At 42.2% G+C, this 23,213-nt stretch overlaps 1 protein-coding gene across 1 annotated transcript; it reads right to left on the reverse strand.

Moving 5' to 3' along the window:
- Positions 1-16,085: 16,085 nt before the first annotated feature.
- On the reverse strand, positions 16,086-22,911 carry LOC123596407. Its single transcript, XM_045474931.1, is given in 7 exon segments — positions 16,086-17,348; positions 17,421-17,575; positions 17,578-18,576; positions 18,813-20,046; positions 20,965-21,185; positions 21,832-22,010; positions 22,823-22,911. Coding segments are annotated over 7 exon segments (3,942 nt in total). The 3' UTR covers positions 16,086-16,283.
- Between the last annotated feature and the right edge of the window lie 302 nt (positions 22,912-23,213).

Raw genomic sequence — 23,213 nt, forward strand, 5'->3', positions numbered from 1 at the left:
AATAATCTCAATGGTAATTCAAAATAAATTCCTTTAGATTAGTTGTCAGTATCACAATAATTATTTACAGATTCTTTTCAAAAAACTGAAAATTAGACACCTCTGTACCCAGTGCAAGATTGTAAGGAAAAATTCACTGGAGCTGGGACGAGGAAAGCAGGAATTATTCTGTGAGAAGAACAGAGTATAAAGGCCTCTTTGCACACTACTGGGAAACATCCACTACAGATACAACATGGGAAAGAGAAAGGACGTTGACCTGAGTAATATCCATCTGTGGGGAAGGGAGGAGGAGATATATAAAACTTGTAGAGGGGTTGGCCTTAGTAGAAGTGTAGACAATTTCTGCATTGTAAGAGTCAGGAAATCAGAATAGATGGATTCAGATGCTGAGAAATGGATGATTGTGGTTGTGAGAGCTTGTTGAAGTCTCTCAGATGGACTCTATTTCTCCCTGAAATGGGGAAAAAGGGACTCAGCTGAGTGAGGAAGAAAGAGGAATCGTTGAGAAATTATAAAACAATTACACAGAAAAAAAGAGAAAAGTGGTTTGACCAGAGAAATACCATATGAATCCTGGACAGTATTCACGATCCCCTTACATTTTATAATCATAAAATGAGAGGAATCAATGTGGTTCCTGAACATTATTAGGGGAGCCATGCAATATAGCAATTTCCTCTCTGTGAACCAACATTCACTGATAAAATTGTGCTTTAGCATTTACTCACTACTGTTTACCTTTGTTATGATTACTAAATCTTAAAAAAATCACATTTTTATTGATTACATGCCACTGTTGCTTACAGAAATTGATAATTAGCCAATCTAATTAATGGGCTAAGATCTTGTATGATGCATAAACTTATTTTGTGTGACTTTCACAAATTGGACTGGTAAATTTCCCATGAAACCTGGCCATTTAAAAGCAGTTACATGTGCGATTGACAACTGTTGTTGCTACTTAAAAACAAAGAAAAAAAAAAATGATAGGATTTCCACAGGTGATTTCCAAATTATCAAATTACCTTCTGAACACTGACTGTGAGGCAATATTCCAAGGTATCCTGGAGGCAGCATGCTTTCATCACATTCAAGGCTCCTAAATGGTGTTTCTCTATAGATAAATACAGAATTAAACACTGATACCATGGAGGAAGAGCTAACATCTCCTATTCAGGGAAACAAACAAACAACAACAACAACAAAGAAATCTCATTAAACACTTTTTTAAGACTCTACCAATAATGTAGATTTGTTTCAAGAATTAGATTTTTTTCTGGCTATGCTTATTTTTTCTTCAATGTAAATAACAATTGAGTGATTATTTTCTTTGTTTCTTTTGAGTTGATGCACTGCTTTCTTTTTCTTTAGTATCCCCTCTCCTTGACTTAATCTAATATATAAAAATTGGGGCGCCTGGGTGGCGCAGTCGGTTAAGCGTCCGACTTCAGCCAGGTCACGATCTCGCGGTCCGTGAGTTCGAGCCCCGCGTCAGGCTCTGGGCTGATGGCTCAGAGCCTGGAGCCTGTTTCTAATTCTGTGTCTCCCTCTCTCTCTGCCCCTCCCCCGTTCATGCTCTGTCTCTCTCTGTCCCAAAAATAAATAAACGTTGAAAAAAAAAATTAAAAAAAAAAAAAAATCTAATATATAAAAATGAAATTTGGCACCTCTCAATGAAATACCAAAAAAGTATCCCTTAATAAATGTTATTTTCCTTCTTTATTTTTATTTTTAAATAAGAACAGTGGCCCTCATAAACTTATATAAAGCAATTTAGTCACTTAAACTTTTAAGGGAGGGACACCTGGGTGTCTCAGTTGGTTGAGTGTCCAACTTTTGGTCTTGGCTCAGGTCATGATCTCATGGTTCATGGGATTGAGACCTGCATTGGGCTCTGTGCTGACAGCTCAGAGCCTGCTTGGGATTCTCTCTCTCCCTCTGTCTCTGTCCCTCCTCTGCTTGAGCTCTCTGTCTCTCTCTGTCTCTCTCTCAAAATAAATACATAAGCATTTAAAAAATAAAATAATTTTAAGGGAAATATTTATAATACTTTCAAAAATATTTGTGGTGAATTTATATTTAATGTGTGCCATGCTAAGTGTGGTGGTTGGAGCATATAAAAACAGTAGACTATCCTGAAGGGAAGTACATAGAACACCTAAGTGTTGAAAAAGTAACGTGTCATAAGGGTTTAACAGAAAAAGAGTTTTAAGACACAGGAGAGAATAATGTTGCTTTCTTATTTTCAGGGGAGGCTTACTATGTAAGTCAGTATTTGAATCTTACTTTGAAATGTGCAGATGCTTTGGAAAATCAGGTATACACTTTGAGATCACATACATAAGTTGGGTCATCTACAAGGAACTTAAGTATATTTTGATGAAACAAATAAAACTAGGAAGATATTTAGTTGAGAGAATGTAACTCCTAGATAGGGAGTTTTCACATTGTTTATTTAAGATCAAAGTCATCAAATATATATCGGAAAGGAAAATTGTGGCTTAGCTGCTTTGTATAGAAATTCTTTTTCATCTAGGTATTAGGTTCATTGAAAAAAATTCAGGGCTAGAAAGCAATGAAATGACATGACAATAGCCTTGGCATTCTTGTTATATTTTACTAGAAATTGTAAGAGTAGAGAAGAAGAAATAGAGTTGAATAATACTGGGAAGGCAGATTACAGGTAGACAGGGATACAAAAAACAAATTAGATTTATTTCAGAAACTTCAATATTGGACGATTAGGGAAATATTAGTTCCATTAAAAATAAATCTCTGAGTAGAAAAAAGCATTTCAGAAAAGAGAAGATGAGTTCAATTTTGGATGTGAGTATGAGATCTTCGAGTGAAGACTTTGATCAGACTTCTGTAAAATGATCACGTTGAGAATAAATCATAATTGTAGTTATAAACATAGGGTTCATGCACATGTTGGTGATATAAGCCCTGAAGTTGCATAACATAGTCAAGGGAAAAAGTACAAAATAGCAAAGAAAACTTTAGGAGAATAATGCCTTAGGGAAAATGAACTTTAAAATATATTTTAAAAAAAGAGGTGTTTTGAATTCATAAATCCATGTATTTTCTTGAGAATTTTACACATTCATGAAGCTTCAAAACATAGATGTTTCATTTGTTTGTTTTTAGTATATGTGCTGCCGAAGCGAGCACTCATTTGTTTGTTTTTAATTGCAACTTGCAAAGTTAATATATTTTGGTAAAAGTAAGTTTCACAATAACAGCCCCATAATTTTATTAAGTTTACTGTTAAGGCAGTTATAGAAAGCTACTAAATTTGACTTTGCCCAATTTTACCCAAATGACAAGAAAATACTTTCATTAAAAGTTCTTATGCTATAATGTAAATGTTATAAGATATGGTTGTGTGTTATTCAAAAATAATTAGTAGCTATGGAATAATTATACATATATAATATATATACATATATATATACACATATACACATATATACATATGTACATATGTATGTATATATATACATATATATGTATATGCATATGAACGCTCATATTTCTAAACTTAATTAACATGTAAAAAGCATGTTTAAGAATTTATTCAAGGGGTGTCTGGGTGTCTCAGTCAGTTAAGTGACTGACTCTTGGTTTTGGCTCAAGTCATGATCTCACAGTTTCATGAGTTCAAGCCCAAGTCAGGCTCTGCACAGTCAGCACAGAACCTGCTTAGGATTCTCTCTGTCTCCCCCTCTCTTTGACCCTTCCCCACTTGCACTGTCTTTGTCTCTTTCAAAATAAATAAACTTAAAAAAATTTAAAAACAAGAATTTATTCAAAAGGTTAATTGAGGGGCACCTGGGTGGTTCAGTCAGTTGAGTGTCTGACTTCAGCTCAGGTCATGGTCTTGCAGTTTCTGAGTTCAAGCCCCGCGTGGGGTCCTGTGCTACCAAACAGCTCAGAGCCTGGAGCCTGCTTCAGATTCTGTATCTCTCTCTGTCTCTCTCTGTCTCTCTGTCTCTCTCTCCCCCGTGCTCATGCTCTGCCTCTCTCTGTCTCTCAAAAATAGATAAATGTTAAAAAAAATTTTAAAAAGGTTAATTGAAATTAAACACAAAATGAGAAATAACAATATAATTTTTGCTTGCTAGAATTATAATCATATTATCATAAAATTGAACTTTCCTCAAGAAAATATAATTTCTATTTAGAAAATGTACATAACAGTACAGCTATTAATATAAAATTCTCCCTGCCATTAAGGATTATGACTTTTAAAAAATTATTACATTTTTATTTTAGTAATAAAAAATCAGCTAAGAATAAATTTCACCAGGAAGCCAAAAGTACCAGGAAGGTACTTTGAAAACTTTATGACATTGATAAAAGAAATAGAAGATTACAGAAATAAATGGAACAATATACCATGATCATGGATTGGAAGAATTACTACTGTTAAAATGTCCATACTACCCAAAGCAATTTCAGATTGAGGCAATCCTAATCAAAATACCAATGGTATAAAAATACCATTTTTGGGGCGCCTGGGTGGCGCAGTCGGTTAAGCTTCCGACTTCAGCCAGGTCACGATCTCGCGGTCCGTGAGTTCGAGCCCCGCGTCAGGCTCTGGGCTGATGGCTCAGAGCCTGGAGCCTGTTTCCAATTCTGTGTCTCCCTCTCTCTCTGCCCCTCCCCCGTTCATGCTCTGTCTCTCTCTGTCCCAAAAATAAATAATAAAAACGTTGAAAAAAAAAATTTAAAAAATAAAAAAAAAAAAATACCATTTTTATATAGAGATATTTTATATAGAGCCATTTTATATAGAGCTAGAACAAAGAATCCTAAAACGTGTATGGTATCATAAAAGACCACAAATAGCTAAACCAATCTTGAGAAAGAAAAACAAAACAAGGGTTATCACCCTGCTTGATTTCAAACTTTCCTACAAAGCTATATTAAACAAAACAGTATAGTACTAGCATAAATACAGACACATCAATTAATGGAATAGAATAGACGATTCAGAAATAACCCAACACATATATAGTCAATTAATCTATGACACAGGAGACAAGAATATACAATGTGGAAAAGACAGTCTTTTCAATAAATGATATTGAAAAAACTGGACAACAAAAGAATGAAACTGGACAACTTTCTTACACCATATATAAAAATAAATTTAAAATAGATTGAAGGCTTGAATGTAAGGCTTATAACCAGAAAATCCCTAAAAGAAGACATAGTAATCTCTTCTACATCAGTCTTAGCAGTATTTTTTTGGACCAGTCTCCTTAGGCAAGGGGAACAAAAGTTAAAATAAATGGGATTATATTAAACTAAAAAGCTTTTACACAGTGACGAAAACCATCAACAAAACAAAAAGGCAACACACTGAATGAGAGAAAACATTTGCAAATCATACTTCTAATAAGACCTAATATCCAAAATATATAAAGAATTTACACAACTTAACACAAACAAACAACCCAAGTTTTAAAAATGGGTAGAAAACTTGAAGAGACATTTTTCCAAAGAAGACATGTAGATGGCCAGAAGGCACATTGAAAAATGCTCAACAGCACTTTTCATCTGTCAGAATGGCTATTCTCAAAAAGACAAAAAAAAAAAAAACAAAAAAAAACAAAAACAAAAACAAAAACAAAAAAAAAAAAACAACAAATGTTGGTGAGAATGAGAAAAAAGGACCCTCATACACTGTTAATGGAAATGTAAGTTAGCGCAGCCACAATGAAAAAGAGTACGGAGCTTCCTCAAAAAATTAAAAATAGAACTACTGAGAGGCCTGAGAAAACTGAAACTTAAAAGCTTAAGTTACGGGAAACTGAAACCTAACCAAGCCTAACCAGCTTGTTCCGCTTCTGTACAATTGCTTGGCGCGCCCCTGTATTCCTGAGCAATCATTGTTGCTTGGCACATCCGTGTATTCCTGATCAATCATTGTGATACCCGTACCCCCGGTTGTGGTCTGACCTAAAGGCAGGAACCAATGGAATACTGCTAAGTGTCCAACTTTAAACACCAACCAATCGCAGCTCTGTAACTGTGGAAAATTCCTGATTTCCCCATGACTTGTTTGTACCTGTCTATAAAAGGGTGTAAAAACCTCTCTCGGGCCTCTTGGCATCACCGGCAACGAGCGCGCAGAGGTCCAGGTTCGAACCTGCAATAAATGACCCTTGCTGCTTAGCTTTGACTCTGGACTCTGGTGGTTCATTTTTGGGGGTCTCTTAGACTCTGGGTGTTTCACTACCATACATTCTAGCAATTCCATTTGTGGGTATTTTTTTCCAAAGAAAATGAAAACACTGATTTGAGAATATATATATATATATATATATATATATATATATATATATATCTTAATGTATGTGCAGGATTATTTACAAATGCCCAGATATGGAAGCAATCCATCAACAGATGGATAAAGAAGACATACATACGTATATGTGTTTGCATGTATGTATATAAATTCATACATACATACATACATACATACACATATACATATATACATACATACATACAATGGAATATTACTCAGCTAATAAAAAAGGATGAGATGTTGACATTTACGACAACATAGGTGGACCTAAATGATATTATGCTAAAGGAAATAAGTCAGAGAATGATTTCACCTATATGTAGAACCTAAAATACAAAACAAATAAATAAACCAAACGGAAAGAAATAGTTAGATACAGGAAAATGATTCTCAGAAGATGCAGTTGGGGAATAGGCAAAATAGGTGAAGGGGAATAAGAGGAACAAACTTTTGGTTATGAATAAAATAAATCATGGGGATGTAATACAGAGCACAGGGAATACAGTCAATAATATTGTTATACATTTGCATGGTGATATATGGTAACCAGACTTATTGTGGGGGTATTTAATGTACAAAAATTTCAAATTATTATGATGTATACCTATAACAAAAAGAATTTTGTATGTCAATTATAATTTAATAAAAATAGTAGTTATCTTTAAGCATTAAAAAAGAAAAAAGAAAACTAGAACTAGTTGATATCTGGTTTGCCTCTAAACAACAGGACTTAAAAAACCTTTATTGAGCTCTGTAGCTGAAAATGCCATTTCCCATTTAATAGCCACAATGGAAGTCCTGTCCGCCATTTATTCTACCATGGATAGCCTCGAGTCATATTTATTCTACTGTCAAAAAATATTTACTTTTATCATGAGCTTGTCATTTTACTGTACTGAAATGAAAGAAGGAAATGGTTTAGAAATCATAAAGTCTCTTGTAAATGTAATGGCCCTTGATAACTTGTAATTATTTTGTTATCAAAATATTTTTAAACCAAATATTGATTCTAAAATATTGTGAAACAAGCAAAGTAAAAGATGGGAAATCTAAATTTGAAGGTAGCAAGTTTTCTCTTGTTCATTGACAAATTAATTCATCCTGACACTAGTCAGGTTTACAACCTAGTTTACATAGCTGATGTAACTGTTTCTTTGACAGGGTCAGAATTAGTCCTATTACATAGAATATTTATTTTGCAAACTGTAAATACAGGAAGAAAAACTCTTTGTAATGGCAATAGCTACTTGAAAGAATGACGTTGAGACTATAGAAGGGTAACAGACCTGTTTGCTCTCGATCTAGGTTTAGTCTATTTTTCAACAAATAAATAATTAGGGGAAAACATACAAGAAAAGGGAGAGGAGGTTGACTAACCAGATGGGCCAAATGAGCCTAATAATGAAAACATTTGACAAATATTGCCCTGTTTACTCATCTATCTTAGTTGGACTCAGGAAAAAAAAAAATTATATACCTGATGTTTTAAACTGTGGTATTCCCCCCACTTTTGTTGAGAAAGAATTGACATACATCACTTAAGGCATACAGCATGATGGTTTGATATCCATATATTGTGAAATGATTATTGCAGTAGGTCTAGCTAACATCCATCATTTCATGTACATAAAATAAAAAGATAAGAAAGAAGAAAAGAAAGAAGAAGAAAAAAAAAAAAAAACATCTTTTTTCCATGTGATGAGAACTCTTAGGATTTATTCTTTTAACTTTCCTGTATGTCATACAGTAATGCTAACTATAGTCATCATGTAGTATATCACATCCCTGATATTAATTATCCTATAACTGGAAATTTGTGTCTTTTGGCCACCTTCCTCCAATTGCCCCTAAACCACTCTCTGCTATCTTGTGATCACATGTCTGATTTCTTTTTCTATGAGTTTATTTCCTTTTTCTTTCTTTCTTTTTCTTTCTTTCTTTCTTTCTTTCTTTCTTTCTTTCTTTCTTTCTAGATTCTACATATAAGTGAGATCATATAATATATGTCTTATTCTCAAGTTAATGCACTCAAGGTCCATTCACATTGCCACAGATGGTAGGATTCCATTTTTGTTAACGACTGGATAATAGTCCATTGTACATATATAACACAACTTCTTCATCCATTCATCCATCAGTTCACACTCATGTTGTTTCCATGTCCTGACTGTTGTCAATAATGCTGCTATGAAAATAGGAGGGCAGGTATGTTTTTCATTTCTTGCTTTCATTCCTTTGGATATATTCCCAAAAGTGCGATTGCCAGATCATTTGGTGGTTTTATCTTTAATATTTAGAGCATCCTCCATACTGTTTTCCATAGTAGCTGTACCAATTTACAATCCAACAGTGTATAAGGGTTTCCTTTTCTTCACACCCATGCCAGAATTTGTTATTTCTTGTCTTTATGAGGGATGTTCTTTTTTTTTTTTTTTTCAACGTTTATTTATTTTTGGGACAGAGAGAGACAGAGCTTGAACGGGGGAGGGGCAGAGAGAGAGGGAGACACAGAATCGGAAACAGGCTCCAGGCTCTGAGCCATCAGCCCAGAGCCCGACGCGGGGCTCGAACCCACGGACCACGAGATCGTGACCTGAGCCGAAGTCGGACACTCAACCGACTGAGCCACACAGGCGCCCCTATGAGGGATGTTCTAACATGCATCATTTTTGAGAGAGAGTGTGAGTGGGGGAGGGGCAGAAACAGAGGGAGATACAGAATCCAAAGCAGGCTCTAGGCTCTGAGCTGTCAGCACAGAACTTGATGTGGGGCCAGAACCCACAAACCGCAAGATCACAACCTGAGCCAAAATCAGACACTTAACTGACAGAGCCACCCAGTTTCTTCCCATGTTTTGTTGTTGTTGTTTTGATTCATTAGTTGTTCAGAAGAGTGTTTAAATTCCATGTGTTTGTGAATTTTCTAGTTTTTCTGTTAAGTTATTTCTGGTTCCATGGTGTTGTGGTCAGAAAAGATACTTGATATGATTTCAAACTTCTTGAATTTGCTAAGCCTAATATGTGGTTTTGTGTCCCAATATAAAGTCCATCCTAGAAAATATTCCATGTGCTTTTGAAGAGTGTGTACTATGCCATTATTAGATAGAATGTTTGGTTATCTCTGTTAGGTCCATTTGGTCTATACTGTTGTTCACATCTGCTATTCCTTATTGATTCTCTGTCTGGGTGATCTAGCTATTTTGGAAACTGGGATATGAGAGTTCCCAACTATTATTGTATTTCTGCTTATTTCTCCTTGTAACTCTGCTAATTTTTGCTTTATATATTTAGGTTCCCTGGATGTTGGGCACATAAATATTTACAATTGTTAGATCTTCCTGATGGATTGACCACATGATTATTATTATGGATTGACCTTGTCTCATTTTACCATTTTTAAAGTCTATTTTGTCTAATATAAATATAGCTACCCCTGCTTTTTTGTCGTTGTTTTACCATTTGCTTGAAATAACTTTTACACCTCTTCACTCCCAGCCTGTGTCTTTAAGGCTAAAGTGAGTCTCTTATAGGCAGCATATCGCTGGATCTTTTTTTTTTTTTTTTAATCTATTCATGATTTTTATCCTACTGTCTTTTGTTTTGTTTCAATGTCTTTTGATATCAGTATACTTTGACTTCTTTATCTTGTTCTTTTTGTGTAATTGTTACTGTAATTTTCCCTTGTGGTTACAGTGAAGCCTACATAAAATATCTTAAAATTATAACCCCATAGTTTAACCTGATAACAATTTAACTTCAATGAAATTCCTAAACTTTAACTTTTTACTTCTCCTTTCCCTCACATTTTAGGTTATTGCTATTACAATTTATATGTTTTTATATTGTGTAACTAGTAACATTATTTTATATTGTGTAACTATTAATAATAGTTACAATAACTTTTACTATATTAGTTTTTCAAAACTTTTAAACTAGAGTTATAAGTGAATTATGTAACACCAGTACATATTATAGAATATATTTGACTAAATATCTGCTATTACCAGTGAGTTTCATGCCACATTTTTATGTCTTTATGATGTTAATTGCTATTAATCCTTCAAATAACTCCCTCCAGCATTTCTTGTAAGACAGGTCTAGCTTTTGTTTGTTTAGGAATATCTTTATCCCTCCTTCATTACTGAAGAAAAGCTTCATTGGGTTGACTATTTTTTCCTTTATTTTTTTAAAAAAATGTTTATTTATTTATTTTGAGAGAGAGGGCATGAGTGGGGAAGGGACAGAGATAGAGGGCTAGAAAGAATCACAAACAGGCTCCTAGCTGTCAGCTCAAAGCCTAACATGGGGCTCAATCTCATGAACCATGAGATCATGACCTAAGCCAAAATCAAAAGTTGGAAGCTTAGCCAACTGAGCTACCCAGGTGCCCCTCCTTTCAATATTATGAATATGTTATCTTGTTCTCTCTTGGCCTGAAATGCTTCTATTGAGAAATCTGCCAAAATTTTTATGGGGGTTTCCTTGCATGTAAATTCTTTTTCCTTGTTGCTTTTAAAATTCTTTCTTTGCAGAAACCTGGATGTCTCAGTGAGTTGAGCATCTAACTCCTGATTTTGGATCAAGTCATGATCCCACAGTTTGTGCAATCAAGGCCCATGTCAGGCTCTCCACTTTCAGTGTGGAGCCTACTTGAGATTCTTTCTCTCCCTCTCTCTTTGGTCTTTCCCTGCTTGCTCTTCCTCTCTCTCTCTCTCTCTGTCTCAAAATAAATAAATAAAATTAAAAAAAATAAATGAATAAAATATAAAATTCTTTGCCTTTTGACAATTTAATTAGCACATGTCTTGGTGTTACCCCATTCAGATTCAACCTATTTAGAGTTCTTTGGGCCTCATGGATATGGATGTCTATTTCTTTTTTCAGGTTCGGGAAGTTTTCAACCATTATTGCTTTGTGTATACTTTCTGCCACTTTCTCTTTCTATTCTCCTTCAGAAACTCCCATAATGTGAACCATATTTCTTTTCATTGTATTCCATAAATCGTGTAGGTTTTATTTTTTTCTTTTGCACCTCTGACTGAATAATTTGTAAGATCTTATTCTCTAGGTCACTGATTCTTTTTTTTTCCATAGTTGAATCTGCTTTTGAAAGTCTGTACTGAATTTTTTACTTCATTATATTTTTCACTTTTAGAATTTCTGAATTTTTTTGCTAGTTTCTATTGCTTTATCAATCTTGTTCTGTTCATGTATTGTTTTCCTGAATTTGTATGGTTACCTGTGTGTGTTTTCTTATAGTTGATTAAAATTCTTTAAGAGAATTATTCTAAATTATTTGACGGTTCAAAGAGTTTTAGAGCTTGATCAGTTTCTTTAGTGGTGTTGTATTTACCTGATATTTTATGTTCCTTGATTTCTTACTTCAGTATCTGCACATTTGAGTGATTAAGTTCTCTTCCAGACTTTACAGGTTTTGGGGGCAGAAGCAGATATTCACCAGACAGTTCAGTTCAGGTTTCTGGGTGTGTCTGATGGTAATATTCTTAGGCAGGTGGTGTCTCCTATTATGACTCATTTTTGGGTGAATCAGTTGAGGTTGGGTATGGGGGTGTGCTGCTGGCTGAGAACTATTGGATAGGACTACCGACTTTTCCCTACTCAAGTGAGAATGAAGGAAGGGCTTCATTCTTCCCTGGATTTGTTGGTCAGCCTTACTAGATGATTGCTACTAGATACTCTATTCACTTATAAATGGGGTTCTAAATTAGCTTCCTTGCCCTGGCAGGGCAGCAGAGCAGAACCCAGGGGCTATATAGCTTGCTGTTTTAGGACTCAAATCAAGCAAGTGTATATACCTAATTCCCTGGTCATGTATGGCCACCAGTTTTGCTCTGCCAATGAGGAAAACCACAAACTGGGCTCTCTGTTTAAGTGCCATTCTATATAGCCCCACTGTTGAATGGACTTCTCAGCTTCCTCATGGTCTGGCTAGGTTTTCTAGTTGGACTGGCTGAAAGATATATTCAGTGATAAGTGGGGCTATGAATTAAATTCTCTGCCCAGGCATAGTTGGAAAAGCATCTGTAAAATTGGTGAAGCTCCTTATTTGGTTAGCTGTTTTAACTCGTATCCACATTCTGTGGCCAGTCAGTGACTTTGGTCTGCAAACCATTAGCTCTGCCTTCCCTTCTCTCAGCTTGGGCATCACTGGGCTACATAGCTTTCAAGTATTTTTCCAGACTCTCTGGTCAAATGGGATAAGGAACCATAGTGTATGTGGCAGTTATGTCCCAGCCCTCTTGCCTGAATGGGAAGAGAAAGGCTACTCTCCATTTCTCAGTCTGTCCAGTTGAGAGGGACTGGAAACTACCTTCAGTCTTGGCAATGAATTAACCACTCTGCCTTTGCATAGCATGAAAAGTCTCCATGCCTGGTACTAGCTTAGCTCTGGGAACTATTACTTTTGTCTGTCTGTCTGTTGGCTGGGGCACTGCTGGGACATACAGCTTCTAGGAGCTGTTGTCAACTCTTATGATCAGATGGGATTAAGAGAGCACTCTTTACAAACACTAGGGCTATGACTCAGCACCTTGCCTGGGTGTGGGTATTGAAGAACACAAATTCAACCAGGAAATTTAAAGATCAAATTGGCTTTACTCAATGATTTATTAATCAAGCAGTATCCCACCTAACAAATAGAAGGTACACTAAATAATTGTACAAAATGGAAGATTTTTATAGACAGAAATGGTGAGGGAACAAGGAAGTTATTAGCAAAAGAAAGGTTTATGGAATGGTCACTTTCTCTTAGGGGGAAAGGATATGGGATTTTATCATGCACATTACGTTACTAGTGCCGATCAGGAAGTTCCAAACTAATTGGTTTAAAATTCTTCTCCTGGGAGAGGCTGAAACTGCAATTGGTTAGGTATAAAATCTTAACATAAATTACTCTGTTTTGGTTTTGTAGTTTCTTTTTCTTTTTTTTTTTTTTTTTTTTTTTTTTAATTTTTTTTTTCAACATTTATTTATTTTTGGGACAGAGAGACAGAGCATGAACGGGGGAGGGGCAGAGAGAGAGGGAGACACAGAATCGGAAACAGGCTCCAGGCTCTGAGCCATCAGCCCAGAGCCTGACGCGGGGCTCGAACTCACGGACCGCGAGATCGTGACCTGGCTGAAGTCGGACGCTTAACCGACTGCGCCACCCAGGCACCCCTGTAGTTTCTTTTTAACACCGACAAACCTGTCTCTAAGGTCAACAAAACTCACCTGAGGATCCAAGTCAAGTCAATCTGAACTTTGCCAAGTTATCTCCTCAAAATGTGCCCTCAACTTGGTTCTGCAGTTAAGGAAAGCTGCAGTTAAGGGATTACTACTTAGTACTATAAGTATGAACTTGATGGCCAAAATCCATGTGCTGGTTGTTGCAAGTCCTTTTCCCCTTCTCCATTATAGTCAAATTCTCAGTGATTGAACCCCACAAATTTCCCTGCAATGCTCATAGCATGAGATCAGAGTAGGTGTAAGGATTAAATTGTAGTGTAGGGCTAAGCTATAACCTTAAGAAATAACAGCTTGTTTTAACACTGTAGATTAAGAGAAAACAGCCTTGTCCTATCAATCAAGGGAACAAAAGTTCAAGGAAAATCAACTGGATTAGTGTTTGATTGGATTAGGGCAAGGGCATTTCTGAACTGTTTCCACCCCCATCTGGGAACTATTTCTTTGTTCTGTTCCCAGGTGATGATAAGACGATGTGGTCGACTATAAAAACTCTGTACCCCAGCTGTTCGAGACCGCACTCTGGTCAAGAGTGTTGGTCCTGGGGCGCCTGGGTGGCGCAGTCGGTTAAGCGTCCGACTTCAGCCAGGTCACGATCTCGCCGTCCGTGAGTTCGAGCCCCGCGTCGGGCTCTGGGCTGATGGCTCAGAGCCTGGAGCCTGTTTCCGATTCTGTTTCTCCCTCTCTCTCTCTGCCCCTCCCCCGTTCATGCTCTGTCTCTCTCTGTCTCAAAAATAAATAAACGTTAAAAAAAAAAAAAAAAAAAAAAAGAGTGTTGGTCCTGATCGGTCTGCCTTGCCTCTCATTGCAATAAACTTTGTTGTGACTATCACTGGTGCCCGTAGCATTCTGTTTCAGGAGTCGTGTGGGTGCAACATTTGGTGCGTTGGCCTGGAAAGTTAAAGGTCTGAAACAGGGCCCTTTCCATGGATTGCTCCACCGACCCTTGGAAGGAAGCTCGGGATTGGGAAGAGGTAAGGATTGGGGCACGCCATTTGAATGACTCAAGTGGGTCTGCCATACGCGGCTATAGACCCAGAGTCAGGGTTCCTACCGGGATGCCGGTGGATCCCATTTGGTTTGGTTTTTGTTAGAAAGGATCCCATTTTCATGTGGCTGCCACGGCCTACTGGCCTGGAGATCTCGAACTTGTGTTCTCTTCGTGTCCTGATTGTTTGCTTTCTGTTAATTGTGCATCCTACTCGGGTTTTGCCTACTTGTTTTCTTTCTGTTGATTGTCTGTGTGCCTTCTTGGTTTTGCCTATCTTTGTCATGGGTCAAAATCAGAGTATCCCACCACTCTGAGTCTTATACCAACCCGTTTCCAGGACTATGGGAGAACTGCCTCAGTTTTCGGCTTCCACATCAAGAAGCCAGTCCTTCAAACTCTCTGTGAGGTGGAATGGACCAGCTTTCAGGTTGAATGGCCTCTGCAAGGGTCCTTTGACCTTGCTCTGGTATATAAGGTTCATGATATTGTCTATTCTAGGCCCCTCCTTGAAACTATATTTGTGACCCATCAGCCAACTTGGGATGACTGCCAGCAGCTGTTGCAGGTTCTCTTCACCACTGAGGAGTGGGATAAGATCCGTCACGAGGCCCAGAAATTAGTGATGGGACCAAACCCACTGAGGGGCAACACACCGAGGATCCCGCCATACTCGAAGTTTTTCCTTCCTCGCATCCTGAAAATTGGGACCCAAACACTCCTCACGGTAGGTGATCATTGACCCTATTTCACCAGACTCTACTGGGAGGTCTCTGAGTGGCCACCCGCCAGCCCACAAACGTGTCTAAAGTAACTGAAGTAGTTCAGGGGACCGAGGAAAGCCCCTCAGCCTTAGAAAAGTTCATGGAGGTGTACTTTACCGTTACCCCTATAGACCCTGAGGCACCTGAAAATAGAAAGGCATTAAACCTGGCCTTTGTCTCACAGGCAGCCCAAGACATTCGGACTAAATTACAAAAATTAGGTGGGTTTGAAGGGAAAAATTTATCTGAGCTGTTATGCCCAGAATTCGTGGTCCCCAAAGACCACCAGGGAGCTGAGTCCGATGCAAAAGCAAAAGAGCCTTTATTCGAGCTAGCTCAAACTCAGTCCTCTACCTACACCAACTCAGCGGTGAGATACCAGGGAGAGAGAGCGAGTTTCTAAAGCACAAAGGTTTTATAGGGGTCTAGGGGCAGCCGATTGGCTGGGGAAGGGGCGTGGCCTCGGCCGATTGGCTGGGGAAGGGTCAGAGTCCTGTTATGCAGGTCACTGGGCGTGTTTTGATCAGGAAGTTTGAATGGGTAAGTGGGAGGTTACTCAAGGGGAGGAGGTGTGGTCAAGGTGAAGGACACAGAACAAGATGGAGTTGGCTGGCGTAGGCCTGCCCTTTCATTCCCCCCTTGTCATGTAGCTTCCGGACCCAATCATGGGACCGGCTGCATTTATGGTGACAAGGGGAACAGAGTTTGGAGGTTTTACGCTAAGTTCTGGGAAGCATGTGTCCCTGGGGTGCCAGTCTCTTCAGGGGCGTGGCTCTGGGAGGTCTGATTAAGTATTGTCCCCGAGCTGGTGTCTATGATCTGCCAGGTGATGTTCTGGGGGGCGTGGGGACTCCCAGCAGCATGAGCAATGACAAGCAGAGTTGACAGAGTTACCAATATTAGGTGGGTCGAATGCGCTGTAGCTTGAGCTTGAGCGGGTTGTGTTGGTCCCGACTGATGGCCCATCACGTGACGAAGTCCTTCCGGATCGAGGAGGGGTCCGCTGGCCGAACGTGGGTGTGATGGACCCAGGTCGCAATGCCGTCTACTTTGAGAGCGGTGGGGGTTGTCAGCACCACGATGTAGAGTCCCTTCCAGCGCGGCTCGAGGGTCTCTCGGTGGTGCCTCTTGACATAGACCCAGTCTCCCGGCCTGTACTGATGAGGTGTCGGGGTCAGGCCAGCCTCGTAGATGGCACGGAGGCGTGGCCAAATGTCCTCATGCGCCCTCTGGAGCCCTCTCAAGGAAAGAAAAAGTTCTTGATCTTTAGACTCAGCAATAAGTTCAGCTCGAAGGCTGGGAATAACAGGGGGTGGCCTGCCAAACATGATCTCACAGGGAGTAAAACCCAGAGTGTAAGGAGTGTTTCTAACCCGGTAAAGGGCGTATGGTAGGAGAGTCACCCAGTCCCCGCCAGTCTCCATGGTTAATTTGGTAAGGGTCTCCTTTAGGGTTCTATTCATTCTTTCTACCTGTCCTGAGCTCTGGGGCCTATAAGCACAATGTAATTTCCAGTTCGCCCCCACCGCCTTGGCTACTGCCTGTGTTACCTGCGAGATAAAAGCTGGTCCATTGTCTGATCCTACCATGGCAGGAAAACCATACCTGGGTAAGATGTCTTCTAGTAGCTTCTTAGCCACCGTCTGAGCCATTTCATGCTTGGTTGGGTATGCCTCCACCCAGCCAGAGAAGGTGTCTGTAAATACTAAAAGATATTTATAACAATACTTTCCTGGTTTGACTTCAGTGAAGTCGACTTCCCATTGGGCTCCTGGTCTGGTGCCTCTGAGCCTGGTTCCTTTTTTATTTGATGTGGCTCTCGCGTTGGTGAGTTGGCAGATCTTGCAGGCAGATACAACTTGCTCTATTTTGGTGTCCTGTTGGTGAATCTTGATTCCGGCATGTCGGATTAAGTCTTTTAATTTTTGGGTCCCCATGTGAGTAGACCGATGCATGTGCTCTAATATTGAGACTCCGAGCTGGTCTGGCAGCACGAGCTCCTTGTTAGGTGTATACCACCATCCCTTTATCTCCTGGGCCATGGGGAGTTTCTTCATCCACTGTAACTCCTCCTGGGAGTACTTGGGCTGGTCTGGTAAAACTGGGTCTCCCGGGTCTGGTAGTTGTATGGTCATGGTGGGGACTGGAGTAAGGGCTACTGCCTTGGCTGCCTGGTCAGCCTTTCGATTACCTCTAGCTACTGGGTTATCAGCTTTTTGGTGCCCTTGGCAGTGGATAATGGCTAGCTTGGCAGGTTAAGTATCTCCTGCTTATTTTTTATAGTCCGTCCTTCTGCCGTCAGTAACCCCCTCTCCTGATAAATTGCCCTATGAATATGAGCTGTGGCAAATGCATAACGGCTGTCTGTGTAGATGTTAAGCCGTTTTCCAGCTCCCAGCATCAGCGCCTTGGTGAGGGCTATGAGCTCTGCTCGCTGGGCTGACGTTCCGGAGGGTACAGCCTCCGCCCATATGGTGTCCGTTTCGGTGACCACCGCTGCACCCGCATACCTGTGTCCGTCTCACACAAAGCTGCTGCCATCAGTGAACCAAGGAGCCTTGGCATCGGGGAGGGGCCGATCGGTCAGGTCCGTCCGGAATCCATGTACTTGTTCCAGGATTCCCGCACAGTCATGTAGTGGAGCACCTAGGTCAGGGTCGGGCAGCAGGGTTGCAGGATTGAGGGCTGCACTGGGGTGGAACCGCACTCGTGGAGGGTTGAGTAGGAGGCTCTGGTAATGAGTCATACGTGTATTGCTCATCCATCTATCCGGAGGCTGTTTCAGGACTCCTTCAATGGCGTGTGGGGTCGTGATCCAGATCTCCTGTCCTAGGGTCAGTTTGTCTGCATCCTTGACTAGGAGTGCTGTCGCCGCAATAATTCTTAGGCATGGCGGCCAGCCGGCAGCCACTGGGTCTAGTTTCTTAGACAGGTAAGCCACTGGGCGGTTCCAGGGGCCTAAGGCTTGAGTTAGAACCCCTTTTGCTATTCCCTTATGTTCGTCTACAAAGAGGTGGAAGGGTTTCGTAATGTCTGGTAGGCCCAGGGCTGGGGCACTTAAGAGGGCCTTTTTTAACTGATTAAAGGAAATTTCTTCTTTTTCAGTCCATTTTAATGTTTTCCCCTCTTTGGTAGCTTCATATAGGGGCTTGGCAATCTCAGCAAAACCTGGAACCCAGAGGCGGCAGTAGCCGGCTGATCCTAAGAATTCCTTCACTTCTCTTCGGGAGGTGGGAGTAGGGATCTTTAGGACAGTTTCTTTTCTTTTTTTTTTTTTTTTTTTTTTTAATTTTTTTTTTTTTCAACGTTTATTTATTTTTGGGACAGAGAGAGACAGAGCATGAACGGGGGAGGGGCAGAGAGAGAGGGAGACACAGAATCGGAAACAGGCTCCAGGCTCTGAGCCATCAGCCCAGAGCCCGACGCGGGGCTCGAACTCACGGACCGCGAGATCGTGACCTGGCTGAAGTCGGACGCTTAACCGACTGTGCCACCCAGGCGCCCCAGGACAGTTTCTTTTCTGGCATCTGATAACCGCCGCTGTCCGCCCTCCAGGATATATCCCAGGTAACTCACCCTCTCCCTGCATATCTGAGCCTTCTTCGCGGATGCCCGGTACCCCAAGGCCCCCAGGGTAGCCAGCAGGTCCTGGGTCCCTCGCTCACAGTCTTTGGCTGTGTCGGCAGCAATCAGGATGTCATCTACGTACTGTAGGAGGGTGTGACCAGGGTGCTTCCTTCTGTACTCACCCAGGTCCTCGTGTAGTGCCTCGTCCAAGATGGTGGGTGAATTTTTGAATCCCTGAGGTAGCCGTGTCCAGGTGAGTTGCCCACTGTAGCCCTCCTCCGGATCATGCCACTCAAAGGCGAACAAGGGTTGGCTCTGGGGTGCAAGTGGCAGACTGAAGAAGGCATCCTTTAAATCTAGTACAGTATACCAGAACCTGGAGGGTGCCAAGGAGCTCAAGAGAGTATATGGGTTGGGAACAGTTGGGTGTATGTCCGCAACCCTCTTATTTACTTCCCGGAGGTCTTGTACCAGTCGATAGTCATTTGTGTGAGGCTTTTTGACCGGCAGTAGGGGGGTGTTCCAGGCAGACTGGCAAGGAACTAGTACTCCTAGGCTTCGTAGTCTCCGGATGTGTGGCTGGATCCCCTTCCGGGCTTCCTGAGACATGGGGTATTGTTTGATCCTTACCGGACTCTCTTCTGGCTTGAGCTCTACCAGGACTGGGGTCCTGTGAGCGGCTAGTCCTATCCCCCCTGTCTCTGCCCAAACCGAGGGGAATTCTTGTAGCCATCTGTCTATATTATCCTCTCTCGGTAGCGCCTCCTGATGGAGGAGGTATTCATCCTCCAGTTTCATGGTCAGTACCTGGATGGGGTGGCCCTTGCCATCAGTGACCTGAGGCCCCCCTTGTCTGAAAGTTATCTGAGCTCCAATCTTGGTCAGTAAATCCCGTCCTAACAGCGGGTAGGGGCATTCTGGTATTACCATAAGGGAGTGGGATACCCGGCCCGTTCCCAAATCTACTGTTCTTCGGGTAGTCCATGAATACTGGCTCATACCAGTTGCCCCTTGTACCCAGGACTTCTTGTTGGCTAGTTTTCCTTGTGGGGTGCGGAGGACCGAATGTTGTGCTCTGGTGTCGACAAGGAAGTCAATAGGGGTCCCCTCCACTTTAAGAGTTACCCTGGGTTCGGGGAAAGGGTCCGAACCCCGACTCCCCTAATCACTTAGTTCATCTAGCTCTAGGACTTTTACTCGATCAGTCTTGCTTCCCTTCCTGCCGGCCCTTTTTGGACAATCTCGGGCCCAATGCCCTATCTCCTTGCAGTATGCACACTGATCCTTCTGGAGCCTCTGCTTCCCCCCCTTGGTGGTTCCTTTACCTTTTCTTGCGTTGTCTGCCAGCTGCTGGAGGCGGCGGTCTCGTTCCTCGGGGAAGTCAGCAGTGGTAGCTAGTAGTATTCTGGCCAGGTCTCAAGTCTGCTTACTGCTGGCAGCCGCCATGGCGCGAGCCTGCTTGTCCTCAGGAGGCTCCTGGTTATTATATACCTTTTCGGCTACCACCGGTAAGTCCTGTAGACTTTTTTCTCCTAGTCTATCTATTTTCTGTAATTTTCTCCTAATGTCTATGGCCGATTGGTTTACAAAGGCCATGATAACAGCTGCCTTGCTTTCTGGAGCCTCTGGATCCATGGGGGTATAGATACGGAATGCCTCCATGATCCGTTCTAAAAAGGCAGCCGGAGATTCATCTTTTCCCTGTTGTACATTTCCTACCTTGGCCAAATTGGTTGGCTTTCTAGCAGCCATTCAGAGACCCCCATTAGAGTCTGGCGGTAGACCCGGAGCCTCTCCTTACCTTCTGCCATTTGAAATCCCACTGGGTCCGAGTTAAGGGGAAGAAGGCATCTATCTGAACCTGGTTGGTGGTGGGATTCCCATCTGCGCCTGGAACTAGTTTTCGGGCCTCATTGAGGATTCTTTCTCTTTCTTCAGTCGTGAACAGGACCTGCAAAAGCTGCTGGCAATCGTCCCACGTGGGCTGATGGGTAAAAAGAACAGAGTCTAATAAATCAATAAGCCCTGCCGGTTTCTCGGAAAACTTAGGATTCTGAGCTTTCCAATTATAGAGGTCACTAGTGGCAAAAGGCCAATAGTGATGGGGCTGATTCCCCTCCGCGTCTGGGGGTCCGGTGGCTCGCAGGGGCAGGAGAGTGGAGTCGGTGGTGGAGGCAGATTGCTTCCTCTGAGCCCTTTGTCTGGTAAAGGGTGGGCTTCCCACTGGAGCGTTTCTGCCCCCTGCTCTCGGAACAGCGTCTGCCTCCCCCGGAGGGGGAGGATGGTGTTCTTCCGGCATCCTAGAGGGGTTATACGGGGGAGGAAAAATTAATTCTTCTTCAGTACCCCCCTGTAAGACAGGGTAGAGGGGTGCTGAAGGCTGGATAAGACTTTTCTTCTTCTTTGTCCCCTGCAAAGCAAGAATGGGTTTTGGCTCCGGAGGGAGCGGGGCTAGGAATGGCTTAAGCCAAGAGGGTGGGTCTTCTACAAGGTCCTGCCAAGTGATAATGTAAGGGAGCTGAGCAAGATGACTGAGAGGTGATACTCCTGACTCGGTGGATGGTAGGGAGGTCGAAGGTCCCCTCTCGTGGCCATCTGACATTGAAAGTTGGCCACTCGCTAGAACAAAAAAACTGCAACCGACCCTTTCAGACTTCCACACTGAGGTTGTTAGCTCTTCCCCTCACATCTTTAAAGTGATCAATCATAATACTTAGAGGAGTAGTCTGAGTCTGTCCCATAACGTCTGTCCAGTAAGTCCACAGAACAAAACAGAGAAACACAAAAACAGACAAACAGAGGGCCCCTAGAAAGTCTTCTAATTCCATGGAAACAAAACTGCAAGCTAGCTTAGACCTTTGAGGGGATTCCATGTCCCTCCAAAACCGATGAGGGGATTCCACGTCCCTCCGAAGCCGATGAGGGGATTCCACGTCCCTCCGAAACCGATGAGGGGATTCCATGTCCCTCCAAAGACGACGGCCTCACGCCGACCAGCGGGAGCGACCCGCCTCGTCTCAGACCTTTGAGGGGATTCCACGTCCCTCCAGAAGGGAGAATGGGAACGTCTTCCGAAACTCCGGGCCCCTGGTCCTCCAGTGCATCCACTTAGACCGCGTCGGGCACTACCAGAATTCCAGAAAGGAGCTCACACAGAAAAGACAGAACAAACGTACAGACACTAACCGTGGCCAGTCAGGCTCTCCGGGTCGGGGGTCCCTCGGGGGTCTTGAGGATCCCGGACGAGCCCCCAAATGTTATGCCCAGAATTCGTGATCCCCAAAGACCACCAGGGAGCCGAGTCCGATGGAAAAGCAAAAGAGCCTTTATTCGAGCTAGCTCGAGCTCAGTCCTCTACCTGCACCAACTCAGCGGTGAGATACCAGGGAGAGAGAGCTAGTTTCTAAAGCACAAAGGTTTTATAGGGGTCTAGGGGCAGCCGATTGGCTGGGGAAGGGGCGTGGCCTCGGCCGATTGGCTGGGGAAGGGTCAGAGTCCTGTTATGCAGGTCACGGGGCATGTTTTGATCAGGAAGTTTGAATGGGTGAGCGGGAGGTTACTCAAGGGGAGGAGGCGTGGTCTAGGTGAAGGACACAGAACAAGATGGAGTTGGCCGGCGTAGGCCCGCCCTTTCAGAGCCAGTTGAAATAGACCAAAAAGTTTTTAACAATAGGGATTCTCAGGAAGAGAGACAGACAAAAAAAATTGACTAGGGTGGTGGCGGCCGTCCTGGATGTCCACAAAGGAAGGGGACCCCAAATGCCCAAAGAATTCTGGTCTGGGCAAAAGAAAATAGACAAAGGGTTAGAGCGCCACGAAAAAAAACAATGTGCATATTGCAAGCAAGAGGGACACTGGTAAAAGGATTGCCCCAACTTAGCCCAGTGCAAAACTCGGCCACCCCAGGCGTCTATAATGGAAGTCAATTCTGACTGACAAGGCCACGGGCGGTGGCTCCGTGGCCCCTTCTGAGCCGTTGGTTACTGTTAATATAGGCAGCCAGCCTAAGACTTTCTTGGTGGACATTGGGCAACCTTTTCAGTTCTAAAACAAGATCCTGACCCCACCAGGCAAGGAGCAACCTTGGTGCAAGGAGAGACTGGGTCCCAAACTTGGTAAATGGACCACTGAAGGAAAAGTAGATTTAGGCGGTAAAACTGTTATACTGATATCAACATGTTTTCAGACGCAGTAGTTTTGTGTTTCAAGGGCAAAGGCATTTCGGGGCTGCAGTTATGACAGACCGCGAGGTTCTATGGCAACAGACCCTCCCCCCCCCCTCCGCCCCGAACCTCAGCCCAGCGTGCAGAACTCATCACACTAAAGCC

Source organism: Leopardus geoffroyi, chromosome B1, assembly GCF_018350155.1.
Source record: "Leopardus geoffroyi isolate Oge1 chromosome B1, O.geoffroyi_Oge1_pat1.0, whole genome shotgun sequence".
Taxonomy (NCBI): domain Eukaryota; kingdom Metazoa; phylum Chordata; class Mammalia; order Carnivora; family Felidae; genus Leopardus; species Leopardus geoffroyi.